A 15,932-nucleotide genomic window follows, 5' to 3' on the forward strand; every position below is an offset into this window, starting at 1 on the left:
GTTTATTTTCAATCACCCAGAAGCGCTTCGCCATGACTACATTCGCTGCTCTAACCCTCATCATCAGCGCCCTTTTCTTAGGTGTCACCCAAGCAGAATCTAACAGCACAGCCAGTAATACAACTATGGTTGGATGGGTGTCCCCCGCACCTCGCCGAAGTACTTGGAGTATTATCTGGAGCTGCCTCTCGATTTTCATAGTCTGTTCCTGGAAATGCGTGCATCTTAACATCCCAACCCATGAAGAGATCCAGGGTGAATGGCATACGATGCAAATCTGCAGGTGCATTCCTGATATATCGATCTGGCCTAAAGCACCCCTGCGCCGAAAATGGAGTCGCAAGATTATCTGGATGACAGTCATTGCTCTTGCGCCCGAGTTTGGGGTGGCGCTGGCTGCGAAGCAGTATATGGATGCCCGCCAGGAATTAAAAGAGTTACGAAAGATCTGTCTAACGAAGTGTTAGTGTAGTTGACACTGATGGAAACTATGAGGATCTAACACGGTTTAGTGCACAGAAATATACCATGGCTCACGCTTTTTATGTTCAGATGGGGGGTATTATTATCTACGAAACCTCTGCGGAGTCTTCCATCATTGGAGGGGATTCTGCAAGAAACCTGCGGTCGAGCAATGGAGTCTCTATTGTGGCCCATAGAGACTCTGAAGTCTTACAGCTAAGCCAGGGATCCGGTTCCAATAGGCACGGCGCACCTAAAATGATTCGTTCTCTGAGTAGGTTCTCATTATTCCTATTTCCACTCTATCGATGTTGTGCATTCAGGTTAAAACAAACTTATCTGGCCCAAAGATCTGACACCTTCACAGTAGAAGTCCAGCCTGATATGTTCAGAATCCCCGAGTCTGAGATAAAGGACCTAAGCAAAGCTGATGTCATCACCAAGGCGTTTGCTATCACCCAATGCACGTGGCTCATAGTGCAAAGTATCTCGCGAGTCGCACACGGGTATTCCATATCTCTGCTGGAGTTGGCGACGTTGGCATTTATCTTTTGTGCATTCATCATGCACATCTTTTGGTGGAACAAACCTTTCGATGTCGAATCAAGGCGAGTTGTCACAGCGATAGGGCCCAATCCAAATGTCCCTCCAAATTTGGGCACCTTTTCAATGGATGATTTGACGGTGTCCAAGAACTTCCTTTTCCGGGAAAGAGTAAAAGACCTATCGTGGCAGAGGTTTGAGGATCTCATAGCCGAAATATCGGAAATCATTGATCCCGCCGATACATCTCGACCTTACATAGACTATCTCCCTTCCGCCTCCCTATACATCGCATCGGCTACATTTCTTGCTATTCACTTAGCCGCCTGGAATTGGGACTTCCCCTCCTCTGTAGTCAGATCACTCTGGAGATGGCTCAACCTTAGTACACTTGTGACTTCGTTTGCACCCTTGATATTGGGCTTCCTGTATTCCTTGGGACCTCGACGAGGCACCTTTGAAAAATTGTATGCTAGGACAGTTATTATGATCCTGTTGATAGCTGGAGTTACTTACATCATATCGAGATTTGCGGTTCTGGGTTTGACGTTTTATTGTCTGTCGTCGATGCCAGAGAATGCGTATGCCACTTTGGACTGGTTGGCGTGGGTCCCGCATTTCTCATAGGAGCTTGCAAAGTTGATAGTGAGAGGCTCGATACAGGCAATGATTGCGCGGTGGAACTCGGTAATTGTGGATAGATATAGAAATGGTCATACGACGGCGCAGTTCAAGTGATAAGTGACTATCGCTTCTGAAAGAAAGACAAAACAACCTTCCTTCGTCCCCACTAAGTCCTGCCAAGCGGAGACAATTAACATAACGATTGTCCATCTGACGTTATCACCGCGGCAGATCAACAAACCTACCACCATGGAGCGTGCCAAGATCGTCAACGGACTCAGATTGCGATGCTGCCAAAAACCCCATTTAAAGCGCGTATCACATCCAATATGATACCATCTGCAGTGGCACGTGGGGATGTTGGAGCAAGGGTGTTGCCTGACGGTGACTCCGTAGCCGGTTTCATATTTCCACCAACGAGTCATGTTCAATCCGGTGATTACAAAGATTCGGTATCCCCATGAGCATAATGACCTTCCAGAAAAAGAATGCCAATGAACTCTATTCATGTTTATGCCTGGGTTAATCCTCGGACCGACAATAGAGTTGCAAGGGTGAAACTCCAACCCGCAATCGATCATCCGTCTAAAATCCATATCTGGAGATGTTACAGGGGTACGCACAAAATACGAAGCACCTATTTCGAAACTCTACAGGGGACCATAGTTTCAAAAGATGGTTGAACGTCATGCATATTCCCTTTTAGAATCCGATAAGACCAGTTCCCCAGTTGTTAAAGTTCAGCTCCCTCAACCTGAAGCCCTGCCAAGCCGGTTACTTCCTACGAGATGACAAGACGAACCTATTGCTTCTATTGGAGCGAGTTTTGTGTTCCGGTTACGTTTTGGTAATTCATTAGAGTTCAACTGCCGACTATAGTATCTCTGAAGTATGATATCGGCCCCCACGACTTGGTTATATATCCTCGCCATGTAAGCCGATTGAGTTTCATCTGAACCATCGACCATCTTGTAACATTCATTTCGCTGCTGGTTACGCACAGTCTTTTCTTATCTTTTTGAGAAGTCATTCTTTTCTTTAGAGCAATCATGTCTATTCTTGCAACAGTGTTGCTATCACTTTCTTTTTCCACGGTCGTTTCTGCGATTCCGTTGGTTGAGCGTCAGGATAATGGAACCGCTCCCGAACCCGCTCCGGCTGACCCTGGAGTTGACTGTTCTCCGTCGTCGTCTACTGGTCTGAAGCCAGAATGCTGGAAGGCCTGTGAGTTGATGGTGATGTTGTGGGGTGATAATGAAGCTAATGAGGGTAGTGGATATGGAGAAGTACATCAATGACTGGGTCACTGAGAATGGAACAAAGGCCAACTGTGACGAACTTGGTTTCGCTCAGTGCTATCTTCAGTTCAACGTAAGCTCACCCAGCACTATGATGACAAGGATAAGCTGACGTAATAGGGCTTCACTGGTCTTACCTGCAACTTGATCACCAGCGACACCTGCCCTCCCTTCAACACCAAGGACGTTTCCAAGTATGACTCCAACCAACAATTCTACGTACGTCAGTCATTTCCCCCACTCTTACCAAACTCACACACCATAGGCCCTCTGGAACATCTACACCGTCTACCAGTTCTTCAACCAATACTCCCGCGCTCTCAGCAACGGCGCATCCCTCGCCGGCCAAACCATCGATGCCATCGTCGCAAAGGTTGCTCCTCCCGTCGAAGCCAACACCCCCACCAGCGGCCTCATGAACATTCTCGGCTCCACTCTTGGCATTGTCTCCATCTTCACTGGTCTCGTTCCTGGCGATGCTGGTACAGCTGTTGGTTTCATCCGTGCTGGTCTCGGTGCTGCTTTTGATCTCTCCGGCAAACTCGGTGAGACTTTGACAAAGACTCAAACTGCGAACGACCGATTCATTCAGCTCGGTGATATCGGCTCTGGACTCGCTAAGCTTGTTGAGGCTTACCAGAACAACCTCCTTGAGACTGTTAAGCTTGTGCAGGGCGACCCTGCTATCTTCATCGCTGCTTGCCAGGATGGTGGATTTTCTCAGCGCGTTACTACCTCCCTCACCATTCAGGCCAATACTCTCTACCGCCAGCTTCAACTCTTCATTCTTTCCAGCGCCCTCAAGGCCAACGGTATCGTCTCGGCCAAGAGCACTGGCCTCAACGCTCAGACTCGCGCTACAGACACTGGCGGCGCCATCTCCTGCGATGCTCTTGACCCGGCCGGTAACTGCAACCAATGGTGGATCGACGGCGCCGACACTTATGCTCTCCACAACCCCAATGACTGGCGAAACAACCAGATTGAGCTCACCAAGGCCATCGTCGATGAGGGCTGGGCTACTCTTGCTGATGTCTTCAAGGTTGAGGACTGTGCTGGCAAGGAACCCACTTTCAACGGCAAGGAGCTTGGCGTTACCTGTCTTGTAAGTACAACTTACAAATTAGAGTTGTGAATTCGCCACTAATAATGTTTAGGCAACCCACAACTGGTGCGAGTGGAACTACCAGGACTCTCCTTCGCTGTCTCGATCTGAGCCTCAGTGGAAGAACTGCGACAACGACGACAAGTGGGGAACTCTCTGCGGAAGCTTCCAGAACGGACTCGAAAGTAAGTATTCCTAATGCCTGATTATCTACTTGAAATTGAGACTGACCTATTATGAAATAGTCCCTGAGTCTTACCTTGGACCTCTGCTCAACAGCGACCAGACCTGGTGCAAGCGATAAATTGTGCACACCGTGATTTAATATTCTGGCCAAGGAGCCGTATTGTGCTTGTTGATAGTTGCCTAAGAGCTCATCTGAATCTGCTCTTAAGGTTATATTTGGACTTAGAGCCGTTGGCTGGGTACCGGCCCCTGGTGGATGTCTTGTACTAGGACCTATAAGTCGACTAGATGGAGATGGAGTTAAGTTGGAGTTAGTGGTTCTACATTTCCAATATGCAATTTGGCCAAACACGAACCTGAAGCTTAATCATTACAACCTATCAATATCGTAATAGCGTGAAATGCATGATAGGTTTACGAGCCTGTCAAGCCCAATTTCATCTTGAGTTATTGTGTGGGTAGTTGGTATGCTGCTCGACGTGTTTTTGAGAGTGTTGTCCTGAGTTGAGAGACCTAGACCTGACAGTTGATGCTCGCATCGCGCACGCCTTACCTCGGGCACCCTTCACGGGACTCTAGTAGGTAGATGCAGCACGTAGGTATCGACCTGAGAGCAGCTTAGTATTTTCAAGTCTACAAGTAGTAAGAACCCAGTACGAGAAAGGTCAATAGTGAAAGTGACATATATATGTTCAGTTATCTAAAGTAATAATATACACAGCATGGAAAAGGGCGACAAAGTGTCAGCCCTAGGTTCCAGTCAGCCGACTAAAGAAGATGATACACACTTGCTACCAGAGCAATATCAAGCCGACATGGACATCTAGCACTTGCCAGCCTTGGAAGGCTCACACTCGCCGTTGGACTTGTCGCAACCGTTGTAGCCCTGGCACTGGGTCTTGGGGTAGCAGTTGTTGGAGTAGGTGGCCTGCGGAAAGAATGATTAGCAAGGGATGAGCTGAATACTTTGTATGGCACGTACCTTGTCACCGAGGTTGGTGTTGATGCCGATAAGCTCGCCACCGTTGACAGCAGTGACGCCCTCCATGTGGACGGATCGCTTGCACTTGGAGTTACCCTTGCAGTTGCCGCAAGATCGGTAGACCTTGCCATAGTCGTTGGCATCTATAGAAGTCAGAATGAGATCAAATTGGAGAGACTCTTGACTTACAAAAGTTGACAATGTTGACATGGCCGCATCCATTGTGCTGGATAACCTTATCAGCAGCCTTATAAGCACCGCCACCAATGATGTTGGCAGTTCCACTACCCTTAATAGAGATAGCATCCTCGCAAACATCCTCAAACCAGACAAACTCAAGGTTGCAAGAACCAAGACAGTGCACACCCTCCTTCTGGTTCGCACCAATGACAACATTACGAAGAGTAGCACCATCTTCAAGAACGAACACAGCGTCTTTCTCGCCGCCTTCGCTCTGGCCAGAGCACTTGACGCCGCGGTCGTAGCGAACCCACTTGGCGTCGAAGACTTGGCCCTTCTTGAGGTATTGGGGAGCGCTGAGGGACTTGGTGCCCGTGGCTTTGGGGACGCCGCCTGTGTAGCCGAGGCAGGCCATGGCGGCGGGGAGCGTGGTGAGGAGTGTGAGAAGGCTGGAGGCGTGCATTTTGGCGGTGTTGAAGATTGTAGAGTGCTGAGTTGAAGAGAAGCCGGTCAACGGTTGATGAATGGCAAAGATGGAAGCGAATGTCAATGCAGAGAGACGAAGCTGAGATGGTTAGAAAGGAATCACTGAAGGGGAACTCGCTACCCTTCTTATACACGCTCTGCCCTCTGTCATTCGCAATCAATTTGCCCGAGTACGCTTCATCCATGCCATCCCAACACCACGGTTCTCAGTAAGTCATCCACCAGTTCCAATTCGCCTATTCTCATCCCTCCTCTCCATCAATCAGAACAGACAGCATCATCCGCTTTACACAAATAAAATAAGGTGCTCAGCTCCTTGTTTCAGGACGAGCTATTTCCTCCACTTAGGTGACGGACAGCCCAGCGCTGATAGGCTAGTCAAAGCTGAGATCCCGGTCGATGTTTAGGGATGCGCGTATCAGACTTAAGCTTATTTCGGGTTCGGATGAATTAACCGCTTTCAAGATATTATGCCCGGATGAAAGAGGCAGTGTTGGTGAGATGACTGCTAAAATCCGTAATTATGTGGAGTGCATGCATTAAGTTGTTTCGAATCATCTGATAAGCTTATTGGAGCGGAACCACTTTAAGGAATTACAGCGGCTATGATTGGTGGTGAAATTGTTGTTCTTCTGTCACCGCTGATAGTGCGACTTCCGATACGAGGCGGAAGACTGGCTCCAGTAATGTTTTTAGAGAGCCAAAGGAAGATCGTGCTCGGCGGGCTCTTCGCCGAATGATGAACGCGAGATGGGAATACGAAGTCATGGAAAAAGTCAACCGGAGAGCACCTTACCAAAGCCCAGGACCAAGCCATGGTAGAGCGGCCCATGAAATTTCTGCGTTCACAAGTCTACCGATAAAATGGCAATAATTTGTGGCCGAGAAGCCGCACTCAGGAGCGGACCGTACCGAGAATTTCACTTGAAAATGTCATCGATACGTGTTGAACCGGGGAATAACTCACACTAAGGCGACCCAAGAATGCCTCGATCGCGCTACCAAGCGCCCGGGACGCTCCTCTATAGCGTCAAGACTACGCCCGAAGACGCCTCCCATTTCGGTCGCCCCTTACAATGCAGAGATCCGACGCAGAAATGCACCGCTTACCCGGTTTGCCGCATTCCTGACAATGAGGCTTACAGGACCCCAACTCATTCGCAGATGGATATCATCTGGGCAGGTCTAGACAGCTCCTTCGGCGAATTAGCGCCGTGTTTACGCCACAGCATTCCAGTGCCTGACTCCTGCACCGAGCCTTTGACCAGCGTGGCCTAAAGAAATCAGCTGTCTGTGAGAAGATAATGGAATGGGATCCCATAGACCAAGATTTCGCAAAAGCATCATCTGTCATTCCCATCCGCCTTCTGGTTTCCGTGAGTCAAAACAGTGGTACCATGGCACTCTTACGTATGAATACGACACCTGTTCACCAGGTTCATCCATATATTCGGATCATACTACTAGTCACTCTTCTAAACTGCGGCTTAACAATTCTCTTTTTCTCTCACCTCATCTTCTTTCCAACCCTTGCTAGACCGCATATTCCTCTCGACACAATCAGATCATCAGTCAAGCATGTTTTGCGACCGTTGGCCAGAAGACCGGATATATCAAAGTCATGCGTTGAAGGACACCGAGAAGTCCTTGCCTCTGGATATACCGTGAAGCTAAAATGCAACATGTACCGGCAAGGAGTGACATACGATGAAGTATCCTCATTCAGTGAATGCGCAGCTATTTGCGAGTCACTAGATATTGATGTATGCTCGTACCATCCGCCGTCAAAACGCTGTGTCGTGTCCAGCCTTCATGGAAGAGATGTTTCCCGAGAAGACGTCTACTACATGACAAAAGTCGAGACCAGCGACAGACAAGACAGCGATTCCTTGGACTTTGAAGATCCCTTTGAGGTGGAGCCAGCACAAGAGAAAGACGACTGCCTTCACCGCCTAGCTCGCCTCGAAGCCGAACTGGAACATTGTCGCTCGGAATCGATTATACCCACGCCTTTATGCGGCGTACAAGGCATCGCTATCCACGGTCGCATCGACATGATAAAAGTCTCCGGCGTCGACGCATGCAAAGCTATCTGTCTCGCCAACCCATCATGTCAAGCTTACTCTGCGTCCGACGACCCGGGAGATTGGTGTTATATCTTTGACAGACCACACGGGGGCGCAACGACGAATTATTATCGCCACTTGCACACATATGATCGCGACTGTTAGAAAGATTTTCATTAGGCGAGATAGATCGAGAGCGTTTCAATTGATGGTGTCGGAATGCGTTAGCCGAAACCGCAGCCGACATCCGCGGAATCGGAAATATGGCATCGTGGTGGAGCACGGCTGTCAAAGCTTTGGTAGCGACTAGTGAAAACCCCGCAGTATAATAGCTGAAGAACACTCAATTGACCAATTCCTTCTGGAAACATTCTATCTAGAAGCAAAACTTCGTCTAAAGTACAGTCACAACAATATGTCGGCCTCTGATTCAGTTGTCTATCACTACCTCGCAATCGGCAAGCTTGGCCGTGGTGAAGTCGTTAAGTAAGTATGCTAACGATATGAATTCTGTTGCTACGTCGTCATGAATCGTGCGCTGACTCCCGTGATCAGGCTGTTTATGATTGATGCAGGCATCAAGTTTGAAGAGCGCTTGTACGCCCGAGATGCTACTTGGCCTGAGACCAAGGAGAAGTTGAAGAAGCAGGGCCTTACTCGCACCGGACAACTTCCTTCAGTAGAGTACAAGGGCAAAGTCCTAACTGGGGTCCGTTGCCATCTACCGATCAGCCTATTATGACTGAAACTGACTTGAGCTGGGTAGCACGTCCCGATTCTCCGATATCTCTCGCGTGAACTTGGCGCATATGATGGCACAACCAACGACGACAAGTACTTGGTCGATCTCGTGTCAGATATCTATGTCGACTGGAGAGTAAGTTTACGCCTAGTGATTGTGTCTCTCATATGATGAAGCTGACTAAATGATTAGGTTCAATGGGTAGCCAACTTGAAGGGCCTCAACCCTGATTACAAGGAAAAGGACGCTCCTCCATACTATGAGCTCCTCGGTCAATACTACGCCGAGCGTGAAGGACCATATCTTCTTGGAGATACTGTCAGCTATGCCGACTTTGCGGTCTATGTCTCTCTTGACAACGATATTCGAACAAAGACACTTCCGGTATGTTTTATAGCTATAAAAGAGTGATGTCCGATCTAATACGAGATACACAGGAAACTCTCCCCGAGTCCATCGTCAAGTTCCGAAATGCATTCGAGGCCCGACCCAACATTGCCGAGTATATCAAGCAGGACTAAAACATAGAAAATCTATAGACAGAAAAGCAAATACCGCCACCTTTCACCCTTTCCTGTAACTTGAACTCGTGAAGCTCTCTAGAGACCTTGAGAGCCCAAGTAGGCAAGCATGACCTCATAACCCGCCGTAGCATTAGTCGAAAGAGTGAGACCATGGCCTGTACCGGGCTGCAAGTGTACACCGATATGAGACGCTGCGGGATTGAGACTCTTGAGTGTCTCCATATCATATGTGTTGTTGCAATCGCCATCGCAGAAAGGGTAGTCGTTCTCGCCGATGAAGTACTAGTAGATTTATCAACCCAGGATCCATAACGCATTGGATGAAGATGACTTACCTGGAGGGGACCCTTGAACTCAGCAGCAGGCTTTCCAATAAGAGCAGAGGACAGCTCCCCAACTGTACCTGTCTGCTTGATCTTCTCAGCATACTCAAGCGCCTCAACTTCAAAGGATCCTTTCTTGAGAAAGATTTGCTGGATGCTGCTCAGACTAGCTTGGACGGCATATCCAGCTGGGCGGTCGCCAAAACGCCTGGGATCGTGTTGTCGCGCAAACTCAAAGCCGAACGCATTAGCACCAACTTTGCCACTCTGGTTGTTGGGAAGAAAGCCAGTCAGGATAGCGCCATCGCTGAGATTGCCATGGAGAGAGAGGAGACCACTTGTGGTGGCGGAGCCAAGAGAGTGTCCTACGTGAACGACCTTCTTGGGCTTGTAACCGTTAAAGGACTTCTCAGGGCGTTTGCCCAGAATTTTGGATGATGTCAGAAGCTTTCCGTCCCGTGCAAGAACAGTGAGCTCTTTCAGGATTGCGACCTGTAACCCAAGCTGTACCTCGCTATACCCGTCGGCTTTAGTGGACTTGCCGGTTCCAAGACGATCATAAGTAAGGATGGAGTAACCTTTCGAAAGAGCAGCATCGACATAGGAGTATTCCTCAGGCTTGAGCTCAGGATCCCAGTATCTATAACAAACCATTAGCACTCGATATACCTTACCTGTCCTAAACGTACCTCTTGTCAAAGCCAAGCCCATGGGTCGCAATCTGTAAAACATGCGACTTCTTGCCATTGGCGGGAATGCAGAGTTGAGCACTGATGGAATAAGTCCCGTGAACAGGGAGGACTTCGGTACTCCTGTTTGCGTGTGACCAGGTCGAAGTGTCCCAGACAAAGTCTACGAGGTCGATGTTGCTTTCGACTTTGACAGAGTTGTAACGGGTATTGTTGGCTGACGCTGTCACAGGAATTTGGAGCTGGACACAGTTCTTGGTATGTCCTGTAGGCGTTGCCAGTGCAGGCAAAAGGGCCGAAAGCCCAATCAGGAGTCTAGTGACGCTATGCATCGTGGTGGATTTGCGAGTATCTTGGTGAGAAGTCTGAAGTACGTTGTTCAGTGACGAGGTTCTAACGTATTGCGAATGCTTTTGTTTTATAGGTGTTCAAGATCATTATAAGCCCCAAGCTACGTCATCTCCATCTCTAGGGAAGGTTAATAGAATTTGAAATAGTTATTGAGCCGTACTCTTAATCTGGCGTATTCCAGCGTATAGTTGGCGTAAGCCAGACGTATCTTCACCTTGAGGCTTACATGTGCAGCTCCGCCCCACTGGACTCGCTGTGACACTGCATGACAGGGCCGGAAGATCCGAGGAGTGCGACGAGGTCTCTGCCTCCTACTGAGCTTGAAATGAGAGACATAACGTCCGAAATCAAAATATGATGAACTAATTAGGATAGATCGAATGACGCGACGCCCTCTCTGACTATACTCTTGCCTCAAGCTTTCTTCTCCACCCTCTTCATCTCAATGTCAAACGCCTTGGACTTAATACTAACTGCTTTTCCGTCCTTTCCATACTGAAACTCAAAGTGATCCATAGAAAGACCATTGTAAATGAAACGATCGAGCATGTGCCAAGTAATGCACGTCACATCTTTGACCTTAGTCAGACCTTCAATCATCTCAGCTTCAGTGTCGCTGAGTGTCGGGAACACGGCTCGCCATGCGGCGCGAGATTTGTTCTCAATACCAGTCGGGTATAGTCGAACACTCTTGATACCTGAATCGGCTGTATCGTTGTATCGTCCAGGCTGGAAGCGGTTCAAGTTTGGGAGAACGTTAAAGTCGCGGGCAGTCCAGTTACCCAAGACCAGACCAGGCCCATTATCCAAAGAGAGCGTGAGCGCAGACCCCGTCTTCTTGTCAACATATTGTCCAGCAAAACGAGCCTTGGCTTCATCCCGAGCTGCCACGTCCATAGCGGGAATGAGTGCCTCCACGATGTTAAGAGTTGCGAGCTGTGCCCAAACACTCGAGACTTCTGGTCCTGCACCAAGGACAGACACGACAAGGCCAGTGTCAGGAATCATGGCCATACCGGATTGATATCCGCTCAGGGTTCCGCCTTTGGTGTATACATCAATGATGCGACCGTCGGAAGTCAAGTTATCGACGCGGTAAATCTCCCAGGGCGATCCAACTGATGCACTCCATGTTGACGTGAAAGTGTTTGGCTTCAGCCATCGACGTGTACCAGATGGTGATAAAGCCTTATTCCTGAGGATGTTGGTCATGAAAGAAAGCATATCAGCGGTGCTAGCGCCCATCGCGCCGGCACTTTGATATCGTTAGCGGTGGTGTAACTTTGAATAGGACATACTTACGGGGCAAAGATCCCGATATCAGCATCCCAGTCAGCGCTTCCGGCAGGAATGAACATGTTTTCCGAGTTCTCCGGGACAATGCCAGAGTATGTTTGTTTGAGACCCAGGGGTTTCAAGACCAAATCCTTGATGGCAGCGTCAAAGGTCTTCTTTGATGCTGCCTCGACGACAAGGCCGACCAGACTGATTCCAGCATTGGAGTAGACTGGTGATTGGCTAGGTTGGTATACGGGAGGACGGTAGGACTTGAAGATATTGAGGAAGTCTATAATTGTGAGCCACGAAGAGACAAAGACATGATTGTTGACCTACCCCTTCGGGTGCAGACTGGGGCTCCAGGGAGACCTTTACAAGATGGAACCTTGGTATTCTTCGACAGCTTCGGGAGGCCAAGAGCTTCCCAGTCAAAAGGGAAAGCAGAGATATCAGTCGTCACTACTATTGTTAGCACTTACTGTCCTGCGCTTCTCGGGTTCACTTACTATCTCCGCCAAGGCCAGAGAGATGCGCCGCAGCGTCACCGACAGTGATGTCAGTCCAGCGAGTAACGTCAAGCTCGTCACCGGAGTGAGAACCCCCGCGGTGAGCAAGCTCAGGAATCCAGCGAGTCACAGGATCATTCATGCTCAACACCCCATCCTCTGCCAGACGCAGAGCCGCCAGTACTGCGAATACCTTGGAAATGCTTCCAAGACGATAGACAGTACTAGAATTGATCTTCTTCACACCTTCCTTCGGATTCATGGTCGAAGGCGTGTAGTGAAAGTCAAGCAAAGGTTCATCCTCATAAATGGACTTGACTCCAACAGAGACACCAGAGAGATTGAACCCTCCAGTCTGTCCTTTTAGAACAGTGGTAATGGTATCAACAGCATATTGGACGGCAGGATGTTGACTGGCCTGTCTCGGCGCAGGAAGAACAGGACCATAAGGTGGACAATATCGTGGCGTAGCGTCAACGACTTGCTGAAGACCCGCGAAAAGAGTAAAGAGAGTAGGTAAAGACTGAGAGAACAACATTGCGAAGTATTGTTCTACGAGAAGAAGAATATGCCACAGTGATTCAAACATCATTTTAAGAGATGCTGCAGGCTCTATCTATTTATCTCCATGATTTTCAGCAGTTGAATCTGTCAGGAATTCCGTTCAGTTGGTTTTACTGAGCACAGCCCCTGAAAAGACCGAGCTGGCCCACTTTCGAAGGATCTAGCGTGCATTTTTGTGCAGGGATGTAATACAGATTGACAACCAATGGCACAGCCCCCAAGACCGAGATTAGCTTACAGTTTCATGCTGGCCTGTAATTCATCATGATTCTCAAACAGGTCTATTCTGGCAGAGGCACGTTCTTGTGCCATGTATCCCAATATCTCTCATCCGCCCAAAAGTCCTTCCTTGGGCCTCTAGTCTCATCACTCAGCATGCCTTCTAAATCTCGACATTTGCATAATTGGACTTTCGCGAAGCGAGCTGGACTTCCGGCGCCTTTATCGAGAGTGATGCTTTCGTATCGCCGATCCAAGTAATCTTGTACTAGACATAGATGAACTCTCTGATCCTCAGGAACATCCGTAGAGGGCATACTTGGCTGCGGCTCGTCGAAGTTAGAGGAGAGCTTGTCCAATGTGCTCTCTTCAGCTGCGATGACAACGTCCAAGATCTGAGCCTCGATAGCGCCGCACCATGGACCTTCCCGGCCGCTCTTTCGGAGAAGTTTGAGAGCTTGTTCGCGCCAGAAGGAGTTTCTGTACTTTAGCGTCGCGAAGAAGAGAGGTTGAATGATGCCCATCTCTGGTGTGAAAAGCGGCAAGGAATTTGATGACTTGCCGCCAGATCGGATATCGAGAACTGCTTTGGCCGATGCGATAATCTCTTGAAACTCGAGAGCGTAGTTATCATATGCTGTTTCGAACGGTTGAAGAGCATTGGAGACGTATATCAATGCGGTGTAGCACTGCATCCGAAGCACAAGTAGTTGTTCGTTCTGGGGATCAAAGATCCTTTGATGTGGGTTGAGTTGGTTGGATGATAGCCAATGTTGCAGGTTCCCGCGACATCTCCCCTGCTCAATTAACATGTCGGAGGGTATTTGAGCAGGGTGGGCGTATTTGTAAGGAAATGCTGACGAGATAAAACGATAGCTAGCGTGTAGTATGGAGTACAATGCTCGATCTGGAGACATTAAGGTCGAGCTTGGTTCCGTCGACTCACCAGTTACTGGGATGTCAAGACTGGTAGCGTATGTCACCGAATGTAGATTGAGCTTCTCAAATAAAGTTGACAACCCATCGCCATCAATCGGAGACTTCGGGCTACTGTTCCCGCGTGCGGCCATTACTGCCAAAGCGCCTTGGAGGTGCATGTATCCCCTGTCACTGCGCTGCTGCAGAGTCTCAGTGAAAGCCATAAGCAGGCATGCGACCACACAGGGCAAAGCACCGTTCCGAAGGTCCGAAACTTCATTTTGGACTAGCCTCAGCGCCTGATGATAATGTCGTGTCGTTGCCAGTCCCTCCCGAGAGCTAAGCATATGCTCGTCGTACGAAGCGCCGAATGCAGCAGCAGCAGCTTGCACCGCTGGGATTGAGTGAATCATCTGAGGAACAGCATAACTCCAGAATGAAATTTCAGATTGACTCTTGGCACGACGTGGTCCTTGGCTGAGGACTGTGCAGGTAAGATAGACATAGCGATCTAGAGAAGAGGTCGGGCTGCGCGGGGGACTGCGGGTAGATAAAAGCGCTGCTTCTGCAGCTTTCAAAGAAGGACCTGGAGGTGCGCCAATTGGATAGCCAAGGCATGAGACTTTGGAGAATAAGCAACGTCGACACGATGGCTTTGTCTCATCGCATTTAACTCTACGTTTCCTAGGTATGTCAATACGACGCGCTGGCTTTCTCTCGGAAGAGGGCTCATACTTGCAGGTTAGGCAGCCAAACTTTGACTGCTTGACATTGTTCCGCGTGCGCTTTATACTCGGACTTATTGTTGTTTTCTCCATGTTTGCATGGACTGGTCGAGTCACTAATGGTAATACGGCTGACAGGACAGGTATGAGGGGCTGAAAGCACGCAATTACAATGTTCCGGCGGCCAGGTGGCATGATTCGCTGTAATCCCTGTCCTTTACTTTCCATAAGAGACTTCACAATTCTCTCCCATTATCTATCCATTTCATGACCTCGTTGCTCTCAGAACTGAGTGGTAGTTAGTCGACACGGGGGATATGTGGATGTCGCTAGACCCTAATAGCGTAAACAAAGTTTCAATAGCCCTGACGATCGCCTTGATAGTTTACATTAACGTTTTCACCCCTGCTGTTTCATCTTATCATCTTGGTAGAACATGGGAACGAGCATCGCGACGCAGGACGTCACCTTTCCGTAGCGTGGTTATCAACGAAACATGTTATTTAAACGTGGCTGTTGGATTTACCAGGGTATATGTTTTTATTAGAGTCTCATGGGATTTGGTGTTGACGTGCACTTGAGATGGTAAGCGAATCTGAATGGGTAAGCCGTAAGGTATCTACTTATGCTTCTGCATTCAGAAGAAGAAAAACATATATATGCATATGATGTGTTGGCGGTGATTTGAATCCCGAGTAAATCCATCCTGTTCCTTACTAATAGTCGACGACCTGAATGTAACCCAGCTTGTAGGCCGTAGCAGCGCGAGCACACATGCTGGTGAAGTCAACACCAGGCTTCACCAGCGTCAAGTGTCCAGCACACGTCCAAAGGTCCGCAACCCCCTTATCACCGTACTGGCACTGAAGCATCTGGAACCCATTTCCGTCAATGATCTCACAATCTAAAGGCGAAATGCCATTTTCCTCGGCAAGTGTAGTCTCGGCAACAATCACCAAGCTGAAGTCGCCGGATGTAGAGTACCCGGCGAGCTTTCCTACGTTGGCGCCGTTGCCGATCTTGACTTTGCCGGTGCGTTCGCCCAAGGTGAAGAATAGCGCAGAGGTGGTGTCGGTAGTGAAGTCGATGTATTCTACGTCGGGAAGTGATGTGTCGCCCAGTGCTGTGAAGCCTGTGCCGCCGAGGGGTGAGAGGGCGGGG

The 15,932-nt window shown here is 49.0% G+C and overlaps 9 protein-coding genes across 9 annotated transcripts in view; 4 read left to right on the top strand and 5 right to left on the bottom strand.

Moving 5' to 3' along the window:
- Window positions 1-32: 32 nt before the first annotated feature.
- FOXG_21075 (uncharacterized protein) lies at window positions 33-1,632 on the top strand (the record flags this gene model as incomplete). Its single annotated transcript, XM_018401419.1, has 3 exons — window positions 33-406; window positions 468-736; window positions 830-1,632. The coding sequence occupies 3 exons, from the start codon at window positions 33-35 to the stop codon at window positions 1,630-1,632; spliced, it is 1,446 nt and encodes a 481-aa protein (XP_018252235.1).
- Window positions 1,633-2,468: 836 nt separating this feature from the next.
- FOXG_13102 (uncharacterized protein) lies at window positions 2,469-4,596 on the top strand. Its single transcript, XM_018393050.1, has 6 exons — window positions 2,469-2,853; window positions 2,903-3,000; window positions 3,048-3,146; window positions 3,193-4,032; window positions 4,085-4,217; window positions 4,278-4,596. The coding sequence occupies exons 1-6, from the start codon at window positions 2,679-2,681 to the stop codon at window positions 4,334-4,336; spliced, it is 1,404 nt and encodes a 467-aa protein (XP_018252236.1). The 5' UTR covers window positions 2,469-2,678; the 3' UTR covers window positions 4,337-4,596.
- Window positions 4,597-4,825: 229 nt separating this feature from the next.
- FOXG_13103 (pectate lyase) lies at window positions 4,826-5,990 on the bottom strand. The gene is made up of 3 exons (XM_018393051.1): window positions 5,390-5,990; window positions 5,201-5,343; window positions 4,826-5,146 (listed from the first exon to the last, which is right to left on the bottom strand). Exons 1-3 carry the CDS (start codon window positions 5,841-5,843, stop codon window positions 5,042-5,044), a joined length of 702 nt encoding a protein of 233 aa, XP_018252237.1. The 5' UTR covers window positions 5,844-5,990; the 3' UTR covers window positions 4,826-5,041.
- A 1,180-nt stretch (window positions 5,991-7,170) lies between these two features.
- Window positions 7,171-8,097, top strand: FOXG_21076 (uncharacterized protein; the record flags this gene model as incomplete). The annotated part of the gene is made up of 1 exon (XM_018401420.1): window positions 7,171-8,097. The coding sequence occupies one exon, from the start codon at window positions 7,171-7,173 to the stop codon at window positions 8,095-8,097; it is 927 nt and encodes a 308-aa protein (XP_018252238.1).
- A 250-nt stretch (window positions 8,098-8,347) lies between these two features.
- On the top strand, window positions 8,348-9,195 carry FOXG_13104 (uncharacterized protein; the record flags this gene model as incomplete). The annotated part of the gene is made up of 5 exons (XM_018393052.1): window positions 8,348-8,418; window positions 8,488-8,641; window positions 8,699-8,809; window positions 8,867-9,058; window positions 9,112-9,195. The coding sequence occupies 5 exons, from the start codon at window positions 8,348-8,350 to the stop codon at window positions 9,193-9,195; spliced, it is 612 nt and encodes a 203-aa protein (XP_018252239.1).
- Window positions 9,196-9,273: 78 nt separating this feature from the next.
- FOXG_13105 (uncharacterized protein) lies at window positions 9,274-10,542 on the bottom strand (the record flags this gene model as incomplete). The annotated part of the gene is made up of 3 exons (XM_018393053.1): window positions 9,274-9,480; window positions 9,534-10,161; window positions 10,211-10,542. 3 exons carry the CDS (start codon window positions 10,540-10,542, stop codon window positions 9,274-9,276), a joined length of 1,167 nt encoding a protein of 388 aa, XP_018252240.1.
- Window positions 10,543-10,950: 408 nt separating this feature from the next.
- Window positions 10,951-12,883, bottom strand: FOXG_13106 (uncharacterized protein; the record flags this gene model as incomplete). The annotated part of the gene is made up of 4 exons (XM_018393054.1): window positions 10,951-11,816; window positions 11,864-12,128; window positions 12,176-12,298; window positions 12,346-12,883. The coding sequence occupies 4 exons, from the start codon at window positions 12,881-12,883 to the stop codon at window positions 10,976-10,978; spliced, it is 1,767 nt and encodes a 588-aa protein (XP_018252241.1). The 3' UTR covers window positions 10,951-10,975.
- Window positions 12,884-13,057: 174 nt separating this feature from the next.
- Window positions 13,058-14,864, bottom strand: FOXG_13107 (uncharacterized protein; the record flags this gene model as incomplete). The annotated part of the gene is made up of 2 exons (XM_018393055.1): window positions 13,058-14,730; window positions 14,782-14,864. 2 exons carry the CDS (start codon window positions 14,862-14,864, stop codon window positions 13,191-13,193), a joined length of 1,623 nt encoding a protein of 540 aa, XP_018252242.1. The 3' UTR covers window positions 13,058-13,190.
- A 623-nt stretch (window positions 14,865-15,487) lies between these two features.
- Window positions 15,488-15,932, bottom strand: part of FOXG_13108 (uncharacterized protein) — a gene marked incomplete at both ends in the record, with an annotated part of 2,138 nt that continues 1,693 nt past the window's right edge. The window contains one exon of the mRNA XM_018393056.1: window positions 15,488-15,790. Within this exon, the coding sequence (XP_018252243.1) occupies window positions 15,488-15,790 (303 nt within the window). The remainder of the gene's footprint in view (window positions 15,791-15,932) is intronic.

This window comes from Fusarium oxysporum, chromosome 12 (assembly GCF_000149955.1).
Source record: "Fusarium oxysporum f. sp. lycopersici 4287 chromosome 12, whole genome shotgun sequence".
Taxonomy (NCBI): Eukaryota; Fungi; Ascomycota; class Sordariomycetes; order Hypocreales; family Nectriaceae; genus Fusarium; species Fusarium oxysporum.

Coding starts and splice junctions, on each gene's coding strand:
- FOXG_13102 (XM_018393050.1), top strand. CDS start 2,679: ATGTCTATTCTTGCAACAGTGTTGCTATCACTTTCTTTTTCCACGGTC. Junction 3,147..3,192: donor ACTCCAACCAACAATTCTAC/GTACGTCAGTCA, acceptor CACACACCATAG/GCCCTCTGGAACATCTACAC. Junction 4,218..4,277: donor CTTCCAGAACGGACTCGAAA/GTAAGTATTCCT, acceptor ATTATGAAATAG/TCCCTGAGTCTTACCTTGGA.
- FOXG_13103 (XM_018393051.1), bottom strand. CDS start 5,843: ATGCACGCCTCCAGCCTTCTCACACTCCTCACCACGCTCCCCGCCGCC. Junction 5,344..5,389: donor TGTCAACATTGTCAACTTTT/GTAAGTCAAGAG, acceptor TGACTTCTATAG/ATGCCAACGACTATGGCAAG. Junction 5,147..5,200: donor ACACCAACCTCGGTGACAAG/GTACGTGCCATA, acceptor TTCTTTCCGCAG/GCCACCTACTCCAACAACTG.